Source organism: Bombina bombina, chromosome 1 (genome assembly GCF_027579735.1).
Source record: "Bombina bombina isolate aBomBom1 chromosome 1, aBomBom1.pri, whole genome shotgun sequence".
Classification (NCBI taxonomy): Eukaryota; Metazoa; Chordata; class Amphibia; order Anura; family Bombinatoridae; genus Bombina; species Bombina bombina.
In genome coordinates this window covers 741,688,472-741,709,657 of record NC_069499.1, presented here as the reverse complement: position 1 = coordinate 741,709,657, position 21,186 = coordinate 741,688,472, and the positions used below count along the sequence as shown (strand labels likewise).

The 21,186-nt window shown below is 38.9% G+C and overlaps 1 protein-coding gene across 1 annotated transcript in view; it reads left to right on the top strand.

Moving 5' to 3' along the window:
- GPC4 (glypican 4) overlaps positions 1-21,186 on the top strand; it is a 214,228-nt gene that overhangs the window by 190,292 nt on the left and 2,750 nt on the right. The window contains exons 8-9 of the mRNA XM_053699263.1: positions 3,242-3,417; positions 19,754-21,186. The exon at positions 19,754-21,186 is cut by the window's right edge and continues 2,750 nt beyond it. Coding sequence (XP_053555238.1) covers positions 3,242-3,417; positions 19,754-19,965 — 388 coding nt within the window. The 3' untranslated portion in view covers positions 19,966-21,186. The remainder of the gene's footprint in view (positions 1-3,241; positions 3,418-19,753) is intronic.

The window sequence follows — 21,186 nt, the reverse complement described above, 5'->3', positions numbered from 1 at the left end:
CCAAGGGCTACTCATGGAGTAGGGTTAGGATTTCTAGGATTTTATCCTTTCTCCAAGAAGGATTGGAGAAAGGGTTGTCAGCAAGTTCCTTAAAGGGACGGATTTCTGCTTGTCTATTTGGCTTCACAAGCGTCTGGCAGATGTTCCAGATGTTCATTCCTTTTGTCAGGCTCTGGCTAGATTCAGGCCTGTGTTTAGACCAATTGCTCCTCCTTGGAGTTTGAATTTAGTTCTTAATGTTCTTCAAGGGGTTCCGTTTGAACCCATGCATTCCATCGATATTAAGTTATTATCTTGGAAAGTTTTATTTTTGGTTGCTATTTCTTCTGTTCGCAGAGTTTCTGAGCTTTCGGCATTACAATGTGATTCTCCTTATCTTATTTTCCATTCTGATAAGTTGATGTTACGTACCAACCATGGTTTTCTTCCTAAGGTTGTTTCTAACAAGAATTTTAATCAGGAAGTTGTTATTTCCTTGTGTCCTAACCCTTCTTCTAAGAAGGAGCGACTGTTGCATAATTTGGACGTAGTCCATGCCTTGAAGTTCTACTTGCAGGCGACTAAGGATTTTCGTCAAAAATCTTCTTTATTTGTTAACGTAGGGGTTAGAAAGCTACGCCTACCTCTCTTTCTTTTTGGCTGAAGAATATCATCCGTGTTGCATATGAGACTGCTGGACAGCAGCCTCCAGAACGAATTATGGCTCATTGCACTAGGGCGGTGGCTTCCTCATGGGCATTTAAAAATTATGCTTCTGTTGAACAGATTTGCAAGGCTGCAACTTGGTCGTCTCTTCACATTTTTTCCATATTTTCGAATTTGATACTTTTGCCTCGTCTGAGGCTGTTTTTGGGAGAAAGTTTTTCAAGCAGTGGTGCCTTCTATTTAGGTTCCTGTCTTGTCCCTCCCTTTCATCCGTGTCCTATAGCTTTGGTATTGTATCCCATAAGTAAGGATGAAATCCGTGGACTCGTCATATCTTGTAAAAGAAAAGGAAATTTATGCTTACCTGATAAATGTATTTCTTTTACGATATGACGAGTCCACGGCCCACTCTGTACGAGTCCACGGCCCACTCTGTCATTTTCTAAGACAGGTCTTTATTTTTATTCAACTTCAGTCACCTCTGCTCCTTGGCTTTTCCTTTCTCTTCCTAACTTCGGTCGAATGACTGGAGGGGGAGGGAAGGGAGGAGCTATTTATGCAGCTCTGCTGTGGAGCTCTTTGCCTCCTCCTGCTGACCAGGAGGCGATATCCCATAAGTAAGGATGAAATCCGTGGACTCGTCATATTGTAAAAGAAATAAATTATCAGGTAAGCATACATTTCCTTTTTCCCACAGATCCTTCGACAATGCTTTTTCTTTCCCCATGACTCAGAATCCAGAAACGTCAGTGCAGCACTGGATGAAAGATGCAAGGGTCTGTCAGGAGTCCAGAAACTCATTGACCTTTTATATATACACACACTAATTACAAGCAAACAGATCACAGGTGAGGATGGTTACCTTTAATAGCCATTCAAACCCCTTTGTGTCAACTTGTGTGCATGTTATCAGGCTAAAATCACCAGGGTATGTAAACTTTTGATCAGGGTCATTTGGGTAGTTTCTGTTGTCATTATGATTTTAAAAGAGTAAACACAGTTGATTGACCAACCATTACTAACCATGAGTGAAAGAAAAGTTTTTGTGTTATCATTCATATTCTCTGAAAAATGGCCAAGAAATCATAAATTCTGCCAGGGTATGTAAACTTATGAGCACAACTGTGTGTGTGTGTGTGTGTATATATATATATATATATATATATATATATATATATATATATATATATATATATATATATATAAAATGCCATTTTCAGTATGGTTTAAGTTTCTCTTACTGTTTATTTTTATTTATTTTTTGAATTTCATATCTATATTAAAAAGTAAGTTATTGCGCATCTTTGTTACAACTGATGAATTAAATTCCATCTAAAATATCACCAACATTCTGGATCTTTTTTTAGTTGTCCGTAACTGGCCTCAGCAGAGATTAGATAGAAAAGAGAAGCGTGTTTATTAACAAAATGATGATGCCCATTACTTGTATCTAATATAGATCTACATATAATTCATTGCTGTATTTACTTTATTGTTAGTGTTTAGTGGCCCCAAAAATATAATATCTGAGACCAAAAATCTGCAATCTGTGCTCTATCCTTATGGCACTTTTTTTGTAGCTTGACAGCAGATTGGATAACAATTTAGGGAATGTTATAAATCGGTCACTAGAGTGTGCAGCCAATGGCTTGTTGGAGTAGAAGTGTTCTGCACTTCCATTTCTAAATGCTCACAATTTCTGAATGGAATTACTGGAAAGGGGTTAAAATAAATAAAGTATATTGTAGTAGTTTTTTCTTATCTATATTATTTATCATTTTATATTGCCATCTCAAAGTGTTTAATGTCCCTTTAAAGGGACATTAAACACAAATTGTAAACTACATGATTATGAACCTTCATATATAAGAATAATTATGCAATGAAAACTTCAGCTTTGTTTTGTCAAATTAGTATATTGTTTTTGTTAACTGATTTAAATTGAAAGTGTTTGTGGGTAAGATGCTGCGGCCATCTTGGTAGCTGTTGCAGAGATTTTTAACTTTCATTGGGAGGTCTGAAACAAGATTATTTAATCCAAATGAAAAATGAAAGGACAAAGGTATATATACATGTCTGTGTTTAATATTTTTATAAATAGAATTAAAAAGACAGTAATCGCCTTGCTATTACAAGACTTTTCTGTTTTGCTATAGAATAACACATCTTTTTACACCAAATGAATGTCTTGCTTGCTGTAATTGTTTATATAGCCAAATTCCAACCGCCATTTCATTATTTGGAGCAGCCAATCTTGGCTTGAGTTTGCAGCTGACAAGGCTAGTCATGGTCATTATTTTGAAATTTACAGCAGCCAATTAGTAAAAGAACTGAGCTTGCTTTGATATGTCTGTGGAGTGCATTTACACTTTAGAGCAAAATCACATGAAGAGGGGCAAATCTAAATAATAAAAATGTTGCAAAGTTTTACCACACATGTAAATTTTATATATTACAATCTTAAGGTGTTTACTGTCTCTTTTAAAAAAAAAAAAGTTATTGTGGATCTGCTCCCTGTATTTTCAGAGAATGAATGTTGACATACATTATATAATTAATAAGATCTTCAAAACTAGCTGTCATTGGATTTTTTTAGGTACCTGTACGCAGTAATGGGAAACGGTTTGGCAAATCAGAAGAACAACCCTGATGTACAAGTTGATGTCACAAAGCCAGATATAGTTATCCGTCGCCAAATCATGGCGCTGCGTATTATGACAAACAAAATGAAGGGGGCTTACAATGGCAATGATGTGAACTTTGTTGATTTTAGTAAGTGTTTTATATTTTCTCAAAACATTTTGCATGTGATTTTGTCATAATTTCATGCGTAGTTGTCTAAATATATAAATTAAAGGGACTCCAGAATTTGTTGTTGTTTTAAAATGATTCTTCTACTTGCATGTTAGCCATTCTTTGCTGACTCATAAATAACTCCACAGGAGTGAGCACAATGTTATCTGTATGGCACACATGAACTAGAAATGTCTAGCTGTAAAAAAACGGTACAAATGCGCCGAGATAAGAGGCGGCCTTCAATGGCTTAGAAATTGGCAAATGAGCTACAAGATAGCTCTTGTGTAATCCTAAATTGTGCCATTCAATGGTGCAAGTGGCGATTTCTGGTAGACAAGTTCTGTACTTGAGAACAGGTTTATCTGCGGCCTTGATCAATTGTATCTTTGCTTCAGTCTACAGTAATACATGAAGATTGGAACCTCTGTCAGTATGATTTGATGTTGCTGCAAGGTCTGGCTAATACCTGACATTTCATCAGTGTTTCCCATAAGACATGATCCCAACATGTTGTGTTGCTTATTTTATTATTGGAGCCCGAAAGGGGAGATTACTGCCACTTTCCTTGCATGTTTTTTTTTACTCCATGCTTTGCATAATTAAAGTGTATGAGAGTATTTGTGCTTCTCCCCACAGAGATAAGTGCAATAGTTGTAGCTCTTAGGTTTTTGTGATATTTCTTCTATGGGGGGAAATACATTTTGAAGATACAGTTTATTAGAAGTTAGAGATTTTTCACTGCTTATTTTTTACTTTGGAATTATTGTTTGACCATGTATGTAGGACTAGATCAATTCAATACTAAGGTCTTATGAACTGTGTCAGTTAATGTTCTCTTTAGGGTGCCTTGCAGTAATTATGTTTATGTGGAAATATATATATATATATATATAAAAATAGTGCAATTATATTGTAAAATAGTTTTGCTACACATAAAGATTTTATAGTACAGGTTTATGGTGTTTTATGTCCCTTTAAATATACTTGGGTTTGTCTTTGTAATGGTAATAGTTGGTTTTGCTCATTTAACCAACCACCCATAACGGAATTTTACTTAAAGAGATATTAAACCCAATTTTTTTCTTTCATGGTTCAGATTGAGCATGCAACTTTAAGAAACTTTCTAATTTACTTCTAGATCAATTTTCTTCATTCTCTTGGTATCTTTATTTGAAAAAGCAATAATGTAAGCTTAGGAGACTTCCTGTTTTTGGTTCAGAACCCTGGTTAGCACTTGCTGATTAGTGGCTACATTGGCTACACCAAACAGCAAGCGCTACCCAGGTGCTGAACAAAAAATGGGCTGGATCCTAAGCTTAAATTCTTGCTTTTCAAATGAAGATACTAAGAGAGAGAAGAACAATTGATAATAGTAGTAAATTAGAAATTTGCTTAAAACTGCATGCTCTATCTGAATCATTAAAGAAAAGCTAAACCTAGTTAGACTTATATGTTAATTTCTAAGCCCTTGAAGGCTGCCTCTTATCTCAGTGCATTTGGACAGTTTTTCACAGCTAGACAGTTCTAGTTTGTGTGCCATATAGATAAACATTGTGCTCACTCCCATGGAGTTATTTGTGAGTGAGCACTGGTTGGCTAAAATGCTAATCTGTCAAAAGAACTGAAATAAGAGGGTAGTCGTCAGAGGCTAAGATAAAAGGTAATCACAGAGGTAAAAAGTGTATTAATAAAACATTGTTGGTTATGCAAACTGGGGAATGGGAAATAAAGGGATTATCTATCTTTTTTAAAACAAAAACAAATTCTGGAGTAGACTGTCCCTTTAAAGGGATACTAAACCCATTTATTTTCTTTAATGATTCAGATGGAACATGCAATTTAAAGCTGCTTTCTAATTTACTCCTATCAATTTTTCTTCGTTCTCTTGCTATCTATATTTAAAAAGCAGGAATTTAAAACTTGGTGCTTGCTTGTTGGTGGCTACAGTTAGCAAACCAATAAGCAAGCATAACCCAGGTTTTCAACTAAAAATGGTCTGTCTCTTAAGCTTTACAGTCCTGCTTTTTAAATAAAGATAGCAAGAGAACAACAAAATTGATAATAGGAGTAAATTAGAAAGTTGCTTAAAATTGCATGCTCTATCTCAGTGTTTCCCAACCACGGTCCTCAAGTACCCCCAACAGTCCTGGTTTTCTTTAAAGCTGATGCAAAAATGTAGAGATAGAAGGATAACTCCTCAAAAGTTGTATTCCAAAATACTTTTAATAGGTACAGGTTCAGACAGGTTTTTTCTGTCTGAACCTGTACCTATTAAAAGTATTTTGGAATACAACTTTTGAGGAGTTATCCTTCTATCTCTACATTTTTGCATTACTTTGTCGGAGTGTGGCAGTCACTCTAAAGGATTACACTCACCTCTTTGAGGATCTATGCTATATGCTGGACTCTAATTTTCTTTAAAGCTGAACTAGAGCACAGGTGAAATAATCATCTGATGGATAAGCGCAGGTTGGTTACTGATCAACTGATTACTTTACCTGTCCACTGGTATAATGAAAACCAGGCCTGTTGGGGGTACTTGAGGACTGCGGTTTGGAAACACTGCTTATCTGAATCAGTAAAGAAAAAATTGAGGTTTAGTGTCCCTTTAAGTAATGAAATACTTTATTATTTAACATTGGCCGTTGTGTATTTAGACAGATAAGATGAGCAGGTCTGTTCTTCCTACAGGCACAGTCCATGTGAATGGGCATGTTTTTGAGGTGCTGGTTTCAACAAGCAACACCAGCTATTTCAAATACACAAATACACCAAAAGAGCAGTTTACCATACTTTTAAAATGTTCAATGTATAACTGGTTATTGGCAAGACATTATAGGGACGTAGCATGAAAATGTCACCGTAACATCTCTATATAAAAAATATAAATACCTCAAAATGTCTTCGCCTTACAATAGTAAGTGCTGTTTGAACAGTTATCCTTCAGCTTTGTCAGTGCTGATGTCACATTTTGCTTTACTGTGCTCTCATGAGATTTTACTTTAATCTCGCAAGATTTCATAGTAAATGTGAATTGAGGAGGGAAATAACATAACTGCGCCTGCACGTGCCAGATGCACGCTTCCTTGCAAGTCCTGGGACAAGCATCCTGTAAAGTCCCTATACAATGGGATGTGGAGACTGTGGAGGAAATTGTGAGGTAAAATATTCTCCTTTTTTACATAGAGATGTTAATGTGATATTTTCTAGTCGGCTGTTTACAGCTATTCTGCATTACTTTCAAGTGCTTCAACATTTCGGTACCATGCCCCTTTAAGGGGAAACAAACTGCGCAGTGCACTATCCTTTTAATATCGCCTCAAATTTATCATGGTAGTGTGAGCATTTTGGCCTAGGGAGAGACTGAACCATTGACAATTTTATTTTTGTGAATTTACTTTCCAATTCTACATTTTCTTTTTTCCCATTTGTTATCCCTCTTTTTCTTTCATGTAATTGGCAAGAGTCCATGAGCTAGTGACGTATGGGATATACATTCCTACCAGGAGGGGCAAAGTTTCACAAACCTCAAAATGCCTATAAATACACCCCCCACCACGCCCACAATTCAGTTTTACAAACTTTGCCTCCTATTGAGGTGGTGAAGTAAGTTTGTGCTAGATTTCTACGTTGATATGCGCTTCGCAGCATGCTGAAGCCCGGTTTCCTCTCAGAGTGCAGTGAATGACAGAGGGATGTGAAGGGAGTATTGCCTATTGAATGCAATTTTTACCGGGGATCTATTTCATAAGTTCTCTGTTTTCGGTTGTAGAGATTCATCTCCTACCTCCCTTTTCAGATCGACGATATACTCTTATATACCATTACCTCTGCTGATTCTCGTTTCAGTACTGGTTTGGCTTTCTGCTATATGTAGATGAGTGTCTTTTGGTAAGTATGTCTTATTTTATTTATGACACTCTCAGCTATGGTTTGGCACTTTATATGTAAAGTTCTAAATGTATGTTTTATACTTATATTTGCCATGATTCAGGTTAATCAGCATATTTCCTTCTTACAGACTGTCAGTTTCATTTTGGGAAATGCATATGAATACAAAAAATTCTTACCTGAAAATTTTTTCAATTTACTTTTCTTTCTAAATTGCGGGTTGTTAGGCTCGCGGGAGCAAAAAATGCTATAATTTATTGCGTCATTCTTGGCGCGAAACTTTTTTGGCGCGAGAATTACGTTTGTTGATATAATGTTGTCATTTCCGGCGTCTTAGTTTGGTGCCGAGAGTTTTCACATAGTTGCGTCATCTATGACGCACGTGTTTGTTGCAGACGTTTTTGGCGCCAAAAAATTTGTCAGTTGTGGGCGTCATACTTGGCGCCAGTTTTTCTCCAACATAGGTGTGTCCGGTCCACGGCGTCATCCTTACTTGTGGGATATTCTCTTCCCCAACAGGAAATGGCAAAGAGCCCAGCAAAACTGGTCACATGATCCCTCCTAGGCTCCGCCTACCCCAGTCATTCTCTTTGCCGTTGCACAGGCAACATCTCCACGGAGATGGCTCAGAGTTTTTTGGTGTTTAAATGTAGTTTTTATCCTTCAATCAAGTGTTTGTTATTTTAAAATAGTGCTGGTATGTACTATTTACTCTGAAACAGAAAAGAGATGAAGATTTCTGTTTGTAAGAGGAAGATGATTTTAGCAAACGTTACTAAAATCGATTGCTGTTTCCACACAGGACTGTTGAGATGAAGTAACTTCAGTTGGGGGAAGCAGTTGGCAGACTTTTCTGCCTGAGGTATGACTGGCCACATTTCTAACAAGACTTTGTAATGCTGGAAGGCTGTCATTTCCCCTATGGGGACCGGTAAGCCATTTTCTTAGATTAAGTAAAAGAATAAAGGGCTTTATAAGGGCTTAAAAAACTGGTAGACATTTTTCTGGGCTAAAACGATTACTTTGCTAAGCATATTTGGCAGATTATAACTCTTAATAGTTATTATAATCTTGGGGATTGTTGTTAAAAAACGGCAGGCACTGTATGGACACCTTTTTCAGATGGGGGCCTTTTCTAGTCATAGGCAGAGCCTCATTTTCGCGCCACTAATGCGCAGTTGTTTTTGGAAAGCAAGGCATGCAGATGCATGTGTGAGGAGCTAAGAACCACTGAAAAAGCTTATAGAAGGCGTCATTTGGTATCGTATTCCCCTCTGGGCTTGGTTGGGTCTCAGCAAAGCAGATACCTGGGACTGTATAGGGGTTAAATGTAAAAACGGCTCCGGTTCCGTTATTTTAAGGGTTAAAGCTTTCAAATTTGGTGTGCAATACTTTTAAGGCTTTAAGACACTGTGGTGAAATTTTGGTGAATTTTGAACAATTCCTTCATACTTTTTCGCATATTCAGTAATAAAGTGTGTTCTGTTTAAAATTTAAAGTGACAGTAACGGTTTTATTTTAAAACGTTTTTTGTGCTTTGTTGACAAGTTTAAGCCTGTTTAACATGTCTGAACCATCAGATAAGCGATGTTCTATATGTATGAAAGCCAAGGTTTCTCCCCATTTAAATATATGTGATAATTGTGACATAGTGTCCAAACAAAGTAGGGACAATGATGCCACAGATAATATTGCCCAAGATGATTCCTCAAATGAGGGGAGTAAGCATGGTACTGCATCATCCCCTTCTGTGTCTACACCAGTTTTGCCCACACAAGAGGCCCCTAGTACATCTAGTGCGCCAATACTTATTACCATGCAACAATTAACGGCTGTTATGGATAATTCTATTGCAAACATTTGATCTAAAATGCCTACTTATCAGAGAAAGCGCGATTGCTCTGTTTTAAACACTGAAGAGCAAGAGGACGCTGATGATAACGGTTCTGACATACCCTCACACCAATCTGAAGGGGCCAGGAGGGAGGTTTTGTCTGAGGGAGAAATTTCAGATTCAGGAAAAATTTCTCAACAAGCTGAACCTGATGTTGTAACATTTAAATTTAAATTAGAACATCTTCGCGCACTGCTTAAGGAGGTATTATCTACTCTGGATGATTGTGACAATTTGGTCATTCCAGAGAAATTATGTAAGATGGACAAGTTCCTAGAGGTTCCGGTGCCCCCCGATGCTTTTCCTATACCCAAGCGGGTGGCGGACATAGTAAATAAGGAGTGGGAAAGGCCCGGCATACCTTTTGTTCCTCCCCCTATATTTAAGAAATTATTTCCTATAGTCGACCCCAGAAAGGACTTATGGCAGACAGTCCCCAAGGTCGAGGGGGCGGTCTCTACTCTAAACAAACGCACTACTATTCCCATAGAAGATAGTTGTGCTTTCAAAGATCCTATGGATAAAAAATTAGAGGGTTTGCTTAAAAAGATGTTTGTTCAGCAAGGTTACCTTCTACAACCAATTTCATGCATTGTTCCTGTCACTACGGCAGCGTGTTTCTGGTTCGAAGAACTAGAAAAGTCGCTCAATAAAGAATCTTCGTATGAGGAGGTTATGGACAGAGTTCAAGCACTTAAATTGGCTAACTCTTTTATTTTAGATGCCGCTTTGCAATTAGCTAGATTAGCGGCGAAGAATTCAGGGTTTGCTATCGTGGCGCGCAGAGCGCTTTGGCTAAAGTCTTGGTCAGCGGATGTGTCTTCCAAGACAAAATTGCTTAACATCCCTTTCAAGGGTAAAACACTGTTTGGTCCTGATTTAAAAGAGATTATTTCAGACATCACCGGGGGAAAGGGCCACGCCCTCCCTCAGGATAGGTCTTTTAAGGCTAAAAATAAGCCTAATTTTCGTCCCTTTCGCAGAAACGGACCAGCCTCTAATTCTACATCCTCTAAGCAAGAGGGTAATACTTCTCAACCCAAACCAGCCTGGAGACCGATGCAAGGCTGGAACAAGGGTAAGCAGGCCAAGAAGCCTGCCACTGCTACCAAAACAGCATGAAGGGATGGCCCCCGATCCGGGACCGGATCTGGTGGGGGGCAGACTTTCTCTCTTTGCTCAGGCCTGGGCAAGAGATGTTCAGGATCCTTGGGCACTAGAAATAGTTTCTCAGGGTTATCTCCTGGAATTCAAGGAACTACCCCCAAGGGGAAGGTTCCACAGGTCTCAATTATCTTCAAACCAAATAAAAAGAAGGGCATTCTTACATTGTGTAGAAGACCTGTTAAAGATGGGAGTAATTCATCCAGTTCCTATAGGAGAACAAGGGATGGGGTTTTACTCCAACCTGTTCATAGTTCCCAAAAAAGAGGGAACATTCAGACCAATTTTAGATCTCAAGATCCTAAACAAATTTCTCAGGGTTCCATCGTTCAAAATGGAAACCATTCGAACGATCCTTCCTACCATCCAGGAAGGTCAATTTATGACCACGGTGGATTTAAAGGATGCGTACCTACATATTCCTATCCACAAGGAACATCATCAGTTCCTAAGGTTCGCTTTTCTGGACAAGCATTACCAGTTTGTGGCACTTCCATTCGGATTAGCCACTGCTCCGAGAATTTTCACAAAGGTACTAGGGTCCCTTCTAGCGGTTCTAAGACCAAGGGGCATTGCAGTAGTACTGTACTTGGACGACATCCTGATTCAAGCGTCGTCTCTGTCAAAAGCAAAGGCTCATACGGACATCGTCCTAGCCTTTCTCAGATCTCACGGATGGAAAGTGAACATGGAAAAAAGTTCTCTGTCCCCGTCAACAAGAGTTCCCTTCTTGGGAACAATAATAGACTCCTTAGAAATGAGGATTTTTCTGACAGAGGTCAGAAAATCAAAACTTCTAAGCTCTTGTCAAGTACTTCATTCTGTTCTTCGTCCTTCCATAGCGCAGTGCATGGAAGTAATAGGATTGATGGTTGCAGCAATGGACATAGTTCCTTTTGCACGAATTCATCTAAGACCATTACAACTGTGCATGCTCAGACAGTGGAATGGGGATTATACAGACTTGTCTCCGACGATTCAAGTAGATCAAAGGACCAGAGATTCACTCCGTTGGTGGCTGATCCTGGACAACCTGTCACAGGGAATGAGCTTCCGCAGACCAGAGTGGGTCATTGTCACGACCGACGCCAGTCTGGTGGGCTGGGGCGCGGTCTGGGAACCCCTGAAAGCTCAGGGTCTATGGTCTCGGGAAGAATCTCTTCTCCCGATAAACATTCTGGAACTGAGAGCGATATTCAATGCTCTCAAAGCTTGGCCTCATCTAGCAAAGGCCAAATTCATAAGGTTTCAATCAGACAACATGACGACAGTTGCATATATCAACCATCAGGGGGGAACAAGGAGTTCCCTGGCGATGGAGGAAGTGACCAAGATAATTCAATGGGCGGAGGATCACTCCTGCCACTTGTCTGCAATCCACATCCCAGGAGTGGAAAATTGGGAAGCGGATTTTCTGAGTCGTCAGACATTCCATCCGGGGGAGTGGGAACTCCATCCGGAAATCTTTGCCCAAATAACTCGATTATGGGGCATTCCAGACATGGATCTGATGGCCTCTCGTCAGAACTTCAAGGTTCCTTGTTACGGGTCCAGATCCAGGGATCCCAAGGCGACTCTAGTAGATGCACTAGTAGCACCTTGGACCTTCAACCTAGCTTATGTATTCCCACCGTTTCCTCTCATTCCCAGGCTGGTAGCCAGGATCAATCAGGAGAGGGCTTCGGTGATCTTGATAGCTCCTGCGTGGCCACGCAGGACTTGGTATGCAGACCTGGTGAATATGTCATCGGCTCCACCATGGAAGCTACCTTTGAGACAGGACCTTCTTGTTCAAGGTCCATTCGTACATCCGAATCTGGTTTCCCTCCAACTAACTGCTTGGAGATTGAACGCTTGATTTTATCAAAGCGTGGGTTTTCAGATTCTGTAATAGATACTCTGATTCAGGCTAGAAAGCCTGTAACTAGAAAAATTTACCATAAGATATGGAAAAAATAGATCTGTTGGTGTGAATCTAAAGGATTCCCATGGAACAAGATAAAAATTCCTAAGATTCTATCCTTTCTACAAGAAGGTTTGGAGAAAGGATTATCTGCAAGTTCTCTGAAGGGACAGATCTCTGCTTTATCTGTTTTACTTCACAAAAGGCTGGCAGCTGTGCCAGACGTTCAAGCGTTTGTTCAGGCTCTGGTTAGAATCAAGCCTGTTTACAGACCTTTGACTCCTCCCTGGAGTCTTAATCTAGTTCTTTCAGTTCTTCAAGGGGTTCCGTTTGAACCCTTACATTCCGTAGATATTAAGTTATTATCTTGGAAAGTTTTGTTTTTGGTTGCTATTTCTTCTGCTAGAAGAGTTTCTGAGTTATCTGCTCTGCAGTGTTCTCCGCCCTATCTGGTGTTCCATGCAGATAAGGTGGTTTTGCGTACTAAGCCTGGTTTTCTTCCGAAAGTGGTTTCCAACAAAAATATTAACCAGGAGATAGTTGTACCTTCTTTGTGTCCGAATCCAGTTTCAAAGAAGGAACGTTTGTTACACAATTTGGACGTAGTCCGTGCTCTAAAATTCTATTTAGAGGCCACTAAAGATTTCAGGCAAACATCTTCTTTGTTTGTTGTTTATTCTGGTAAAAGGAGAGGTCAAAAAGCAACTTCTACCTCTCTTTCTTTTTGGCTTAAAAGCATTATCCGATTGGCTTATGAGACTGCCGGACGGCAGCCTCCTGAAAGAATCACAGCTCATTCCACTAGGGCTGTGGCTTCCACATGGGCCTTCAAGAACGAGGCTTCTGTTGACCAGATATGTAAGGCAGCGACTTGGTCTTCACTGCACACTTTTGCCAAATTTTACAAATTTGATAGTTTTGCTTCTTCAGAGGCTATTTTTGGGAGAAAGGTTTTGCAAGCCGTGGTGCCTTCCATTTAGGTGACCTGATTTGCTCCCTCCCTTCATCCGTGTCCTAAAGCTTTGGTATTGGTTCCCACAAGTAAGGATGACGCCGTGGACCGGACACACCTATGTTGGAGAAAACAGAATTTATGCTTACCTGATAAATTACTTTCTCCAACGGTGTGTCCGGTCCACGGCCCGCCCTGGTTTTTTTTTTAATCAGCCTAGAATAGGATTATTATAAGAGCTATGCACCTGACTGATGATATCCCTTTCTTCTAAGTTCCTTATGATTTCTGCAAGAGCATCATAGGAGGCTAAAGGGAGTCTGTATTGTTTAACAAATACAGGTGGTGCATTGGGATCGGTTTGGATTCTTGCAATGTGCAGGTCGATAGTCCCACAGTCATAAGAATCCCTAGCAAAAATGTCCTGGTATTCTTCCATCAGGAGTTCTCATAGCTGTTTACGTTCTCCATCATTGGAACATCCATTAGCTAAGGAGATTTGTTCTTCGACTATTTGCTGAAATCCTGGAAAGATTTCAGACTGTCCTATCTCATAGGTTTCTTCCAACCTAGAGGTGAGATCCCCTTGGTTATAATTTACATTGCCTCCAGGACTCTGGGTATTGGGGTACTCTTGCCTAGGGAGGCGTCTTCAATTTTACAGATGCCTTCCTCTGAGCTGAAGGGATAAATAGACTGAATTGTAAACAATTCCTCTGGCATAAATGAAAAACAGAATTTATGCTTACCTGATAAATTACTTTCTCCAACGGTGTGTCCGGTCCACGGCCCGCCCTGTTTTTTTTTTTTAATCAGGTCTGATGAATTATTTTCTCTAACTACAGTCACCACGGTATCATATGGTTTCTCCTATGCATATTTCCTCCTGTACGTCGGTCGAATGACTGGGGTAGGCGGAGCCTAGGAGGGATCATGTGACCAGTTTTGCTGGGCTCTTTGCCATTTCCTGTTGGGGAAGAGAATATCCCACAAGTAAGGATGACGCCGTGGACCGGACACACCGTTGGAGAAAGTAATTTATCAGGTAAGCATAAATTCTGTTTTTTGACATTATTTAAGTTTTTGTTTCTTTTTGCTTCTGGTTTCCAGAGGCTTATTCTGTTTGCATTTTTTCCCATTCCTGAAACTGTCATTTAAGGAATTTGATAATTTTGCTTTATATGTTGTTTTTTCTATTACATATTGCAAGATGTCTCAGTCTGACCCTGTATCAGAATCTACTTCTGGAATGCTGCTGCCTGATGTCGGTTCTACCAAAGCTAAGTGCATTTGTTGTAAACTTGTGGTAACTGTTCCTCCGGCTGTAGTTTGTGTTAGTTGTCATGATAAACTTTCAAAAGCAGACAATATTTCCATAAGTAGTAGTCCATTACCTGTTGTTGTTCCTTCAACATCTAATGTTCAGGATATTCCTGTTAATGTGAGAGAATTTGTTTCTTATTCTATTCAGAAGGCCCTGTCTGTAATACCTCCTTCTAATAAACGTAAAAGGTCTTTTAAAACTTCTCATAAATTAGATGAATTTTTAAAATACCGCCAGCATTCTGATTTATCTATCTCTGATGAGGATCTATCTGGTTCAGAAGATTCTGCCTCAGATATTGGCAATGACAAATCTTCATATTTATTTAAAATGGAGTTTATTCGTTCTTTATTAAAAGAGGTGTTGATTGCATTAGATATGGAGGAGACTAGTCCTCTTGATATTAAAACCAGTAAACGTTTAAATTCTGTTTTTAAACCTCATGTAGTTATTCCAGAGGTTTTTCAAGTTCCTGATGTTATTTCAGATGTAATTTCTAGGGAATGGAATAGTTTGGATACTTCATTTACTCCTTCTTTAAGGTTTAAGAGACTGTACCCTTTGCCGTCTGATAGATTGGAGTTTTGGGGAAAAATCCCCAAAGTTGATGGGGCTATCTCTACTCTTGCTAAACGTACTACTATTCCTACGGCAGATAGTACTTCTTTTAAAGATCCTTTAGATAGGAAGCTTGAATCTTATCTAAGGAAGGCTTATTTATGTTCAGGTCATCTTCTTAGGCCTGCTATTTCTTTGGCTGATGTTGCTGCGGCTTCAACTTTTTGGTTGGAGGCTTTAGCGCAACAAGTACCAGATCATAATGTGTATAGCATTGTTAAGCTACTTCAACATGCTAATAATTTCATTTGTGATGCCATTTTTTATATCATTAGAATTGATGTCAGGTATATGTCTTTAGCTATTTTAGCTAGAAGAGCTTTATGGCTTAAATCTTGGAATGCGGATATGACTTCTAAGTCAACGTTGCTATTTCTTTCTTTCCAAGGTAATAAATTGTTTGGTTCTCAGTTGGATTCTATAATTTCAACTGTCACTGGGGGGAAGGGAGCTTTTTTGCCTCAGGATAAAAAAATCTAAGGGTAAATTTAGGGCTGCTAACCGTTTTCGTTCCTTTCGTCAGAATAAGGAACAGAAGCCTGACCCTTCCCCTAAAGGAACGGTTTCCAATTGGAAGCCTTCTCCAGTCTGGAATAAATCCAAGCCTTTTAGAAAATCAAAACCAGCCCCCAGGTCTGCATGAAGGTGCGGCCCTCATTCCAGCACAGCTGGTAGGGGGCAGACTACGATTTTTCAAAGATGTTTGGATCAATTCAATTCAAAACCATTGGATTCAGAACATTGTTTCTCATGGGTACAGAATAGGTTTCAAGGTAAGACTGCCTGTGAGAAGGTTCTTTCTCTCACACATTCCAGTGAACCCAGTAAAGGCTCAGACTTTCCTGAAGTGTGTTTCAGACCTGGAGTCATCTGGGGTAATTGTGCCAGTTCCATATCTGGAACGGGGTCTGGGGTTTTATTCAAATCTGTTCATTGTACCAAAGAAAGAGAATTCTTTCAGACCAGTTCTGGATCTAAAAATTTTGAATTGTTATGTAAGAATACCAACATTCAAAATGGTGACTATAAGGACTATTCTGCCTTTTGTTCTGCAAGGGCATTATATGTCCACAATAGACTTACAGGATGCTTATCTTCATATTCCAATTCATCCAGATCACTATCAGTTCCTGAGATTCTCTTTTCTAGACGAGCATTACCAATTTGTTGCTCTTCCTTTTGGCCTAGCAAGAACTCCAAGGATCTTCTCAAAGGTTCTCGGTGCCCTTCTCTCTGTAATCAGAGAGCGGGGTATTGCGGTGTTTCCTTATTTGGACAATATCTTGGTACTTGCTCAGTCTTTACATTCTGCAGAATCTCACACAAATCAACTTGTGTTGTTTCTTCAAAAACATGGTTGGAGGATCAATTTACCAAAAAGTTCCTTGATTCCTCAGACAAGGGTAACCTTTTTAGGATTCCAAATAGATTCAGTATCCATGACTTTGTCTCTAACAGACAAAAGACGTCTGAAATTGGTTTCAGCTTGTCGGAACCTTCAGTCTCAGTCATTCCCTTCAGTAGCTATGTGCATGGAGGTTTTAGGTCTCATGACTGCAGCATCGGACGCGATCCCCTTTGCTCGTTTTCACAAGAGACCTCTTCAGCTTTGTATGCTGAACCTATGGTGCAGGGATTATACAAAGATATCACAATTGATATCCTTAAATCCCAATACTCGACTATCTCTGACTTGGTGGTTAGATCACCACCGTTATGTTCAGGGGGCCTCTTTTCTTCGTCCAACCTGGACTGTGATTTCAACAGATGTGAGTCTTTCAGGTTGGGGAGCTGTCTGGGGATCTCTGACAGCGCCAGGGGGGTTGGAAATCTCAAGAGGTGAGATTACCAATCAATATTTTGGAACTCCGTGCGATTCTCAGAGCTCTTCAGTTCTGGCCTCTTCTGAAGAGAGAAGCGTTTATTTGTTTTCAGACAATGTCACAACCGTGGCATATGTCGATCATCAAGGTGGGACTCAGAGTCCTCAAGCTATGAAAGAAGTATCTCGGATACTTGCATGGGCGGAATCCAGCTCCTGTCTAATCTCTGCGGTCCATATCCCAGGTATAGACAATTGGGAAGCGGATTATCTCAGTCGCCAGACTTTACATCCGGGAGAATGGTCTCTTCACCCAGATGTGTTTCTTCAGATTGTTCAGATATGGGGGCTTCCAGAAATATATCTGATGGCTTCTCATCTAAACCGGAAACTTCCCAGGTACCTGTCCAGGTCCAGGGATCCTCAGACGGAAGCAGTGGATGCTTTGTCACTTCCTTGGAATTATCATCCTGCTTATATCTTTTCGCCTCTAGTTCTTCTTCCAAGAGTGATTTCCAAAATCATAATGGAGCGTTCGTTCGTACTGCTGGTGGCTCTAGCATGGCCACACAGGTTTTGGTATGCGGATCTTGTTCGGATGTCCAGTTGCCAACCTTGGCCACTTCCGTTAAGGCCAGACCTATCTCAAGGCCCGTTTTTCCATCAGGATCTCAAATCATTAAATTTGAAAGTATGGAGATTGAATGCTTAGTGCTTAGTTATAGAGGTTTCTCTGACTCAGTGATCAATACTATGTTGCAGGCTCATAAATCTGTATCTAGAATGATTTATTACAGAGTTTGGAAGACTTACATTTCATGGTGTTCTTCTCATAAGTTCTCTTGGCATTCTTTTAGAATTCCTAGAATTTTACAGTTTCTTCAGGTTGGTTTGGATAAGGGTTTGTCTGCAAGTTCCTTGAAAGGACAAATCTCTGCTCTTTCTGTTCTGTTTCACAGAAAAATTGCTAATCTTCCTGACATTCATTGTTTTGTACAGGACAGTATACACTCATTTTCATATAACTGCATGTAATAGACACTACTATAAAGAATAAGATGCACAGATACTGATATAAAAATCCAGTATAAAATGGTTTAAAAACTTACTTAGAAGCTTTCAGTTTAGCTCTGTTGAAAAGGCAGTTGCAAAGCCCACTGCAAGTGGGAAATAAGACACCCCCCCCCCTCCCCCTTCTTTTGCATATGGAAAGACCCTTTACACAAACAGGAGCAAGCTGGAGAAGGTAGCTGACGGTATTCAAATAAAACTTTGGGGCTTGTTTAGGAGTCTGAAAATCAGAGCAATGTTATTTAAAAATAAGCAAAATTATAAATTTTTTATAAAAAATAAAACTTTATGGGCTTTATAAATCATCTACAAAACATTTATGCAAAGAAAAAATGAGTGTATAATGGCCCTTTAAGTCAATCTCTCCTCCTTGGAGTCTTAATTTGATTTTGAGAGCTTTACAGGCTCCTCTGTTTGAGCCTATGCATTCTCTGGACATTAAATTACTTTCTTGGAAAGTATTGTTTCTTTTGGCTATCTCTTCTGCTAGAAGAGTTTCTGAATTATCTGCTCTTTCTTGTGAGTCTCCTTTTCTGATTTTTCATCAGGATAAGGTGGTTTTGCGGACTTCATTTAAATTTTTACCTAAGGTTGTGAATTCCAACAACATTAGTAGAGAAATTGTTGTCCCTTCGTTGTGTCCTAATCCTAAGAATTCTTTGGAAAGATCTTTGCATTCTTTGGATGTGGAAAGAGCTTTGAAATATTATGTTGAAGCTACTAAAGATTTCAGAAAGACTTCTAGTCTATTTATCTTTTCTGGTTCTAGGAAAGGTCAGAAAGCTTCTGCCATTTCTTTGGCTTCTTGGTTAAAGCTTTTGATTCATCATGCTTATTTGGAGTCGGGTAAATCCCCGCCTCAGGATTACGGCTCATTTTACCAGGTCAGTTTCTACTTCCTGGGCTTTTAAGAATGAAGCTTCTGTTGATCAGATTTGCAAAGCAGCAACTTGGTTTTCTTTGCATACTTTTACTATATTCTACCATTTTGATGTTTTCTCTTCTTCAGAAGCAGTTTTTGGTAGAAAAGTTCTTCAGGCAGCTGTTTCAGTTTGATTCTTCTGCTTATAATTTCAGTTTTTTTCATTATAAGATTAAAACTTTTTGATTTGGGTTGTGGATTCTTTTTTCAGCGGAATTGGCTGTCTTTATTTTTATCCCTCCCTCTCTAGTGACTCTTGCGTGGAGTTCCACATCTTGGGTATTTGCTATCCCATACGTCACTAGCTCATGGACTCTTGCCAATTACATGAAAGAAAACATCATTTATGTAAGAATTTACCTTATAAATTCATTTCTTTCATATTGGCAAGAGTCCATGAGGCCCACCCTTTTTTATGGTGGTTATGATTTTTTTGTATAAAGCACAATTATTCCAATTCCTTGTTGATGCTTTCGCTCCTTTCTTATCACCCCACTTCTTGGCTATTCGTTAAACTGAATTGTGGGTATGGTGGGGGGGTGTATTTATAGGCATTTTGAGGTTTGGGAAACTTTGCCCCTCCTGGTAGGAATGTATATCCCATACGTCACTAGCTCATGGACTCATACCAATATGAAAGAAATTAATTTATCAGGTAAATTCTTACATAAATTATGGGGTGTTTTTTTTACAACCACAGAGAGAGAATCCTAGAACTGGTGTACTTAGTCTTTTCTGTTCCATTTTGTAGGTGATGAAAACAGTGGGGAAGGAAGTGGCAGTGGCTGTGACCCACAGAAGTGTACAAATGAATTTGAATTTAAGACAACAGAAGAGATTGTTCCAAAGGTTAGAAAAGGGGAAGAAAAAGTGGAGAAACCTACAGCCGGTTCTACCAACATGACTTCTTCACTAGCGGTCCTACTTTGTTGCATCTTGTTTACGGTGTGTCAGTGGAGATAATACAAAATGGAATTTTCATCCTTTCAAAATAAACTGTTCTCCATAATGGAAATGCACCTTGTTCCACTTTTGTATCACCCAATGACTTTGCTTTCTATGTCAACGGACAAAGGTGTATTATTACTTTTTAAAGTGTTGCTACTGGGGTAAGCATTGGATTCACCCAGTCACTGTCACTTACTATCATGGAAATGAAATGGACCCTGCAAATTGTCCAAGTTTAATAAGGTTGAAGTGGCAAACACCTTGTATATACAGATCTATAGTTAGCGATGCATATGTGTATTATCACATTTCCATACAGTTAATCCCAAGGTATAACTTAGGCATATAACCAGTCTGCTTTTTATGAGAAATCTGTACCACAGCATTTTTTTTTTATTTATCATATGTTTTGGAAAGAGAAAAAAATGATCAAGCAGCCAGCAAAAAAAATATGCTTTTTTTTTTTTATTTTCCAGTTATCTGACATTTTACTATAGGTTTCTAAAACAGTTACTGAGAGGTAAAGATATTGGGTTTTGCCTAAGCTATTGCAGTTGGTATTGGCATAAGTACATGGTGGACATCGAGAAAAAACTTTTAATCCCATCACTGTTTAATATTTTATACACCCATTATTTGACACAAGCAGAATGTATCTGCCCTGTTGATACTAGAAAGAAGTTAGGACTTTTTGTAGTTTTATTCAGATTCTTACCCTGAATATATATATATATATATATATATATATATATATATTATTATTTTTTTAAACCGTTGCAACATTACAACAATTTTTGTCAAATTATGTATGTATGCGTGTATGATGTGGATTTGCATTTATTAGTGGTACTGCTGACAGTGGAATGAAATACCGTTCGTTTGGCTATGACTAATTTTCCACTGTTATTAAAGGATACAGTCATTTTTGTACTTCATATTTGTAGTAATTTTGGAAGAATTCAGCTAAAAACCAGCTGCTCATTGATACAAGAATCTTTGTTAAACAAAGATTTTATTGCCAGGGAGTTGGGCCCATGCTTATCTACTGGCCTCTAATGTTGGCCTTAAAATTTCTGGACTTTTGCAAAGATTCCCATTTTATAGGTACTGTCCAGAATTGTACATTTTCAAGAAAAACTATATAGTATTTTCAGATCGTTTCCGAAAGTATTAGACTAAAAACTGCCAGTTTCAGCTGCTGAAAAGTATTTTTTGCCTTATATCTATCTATAGTGT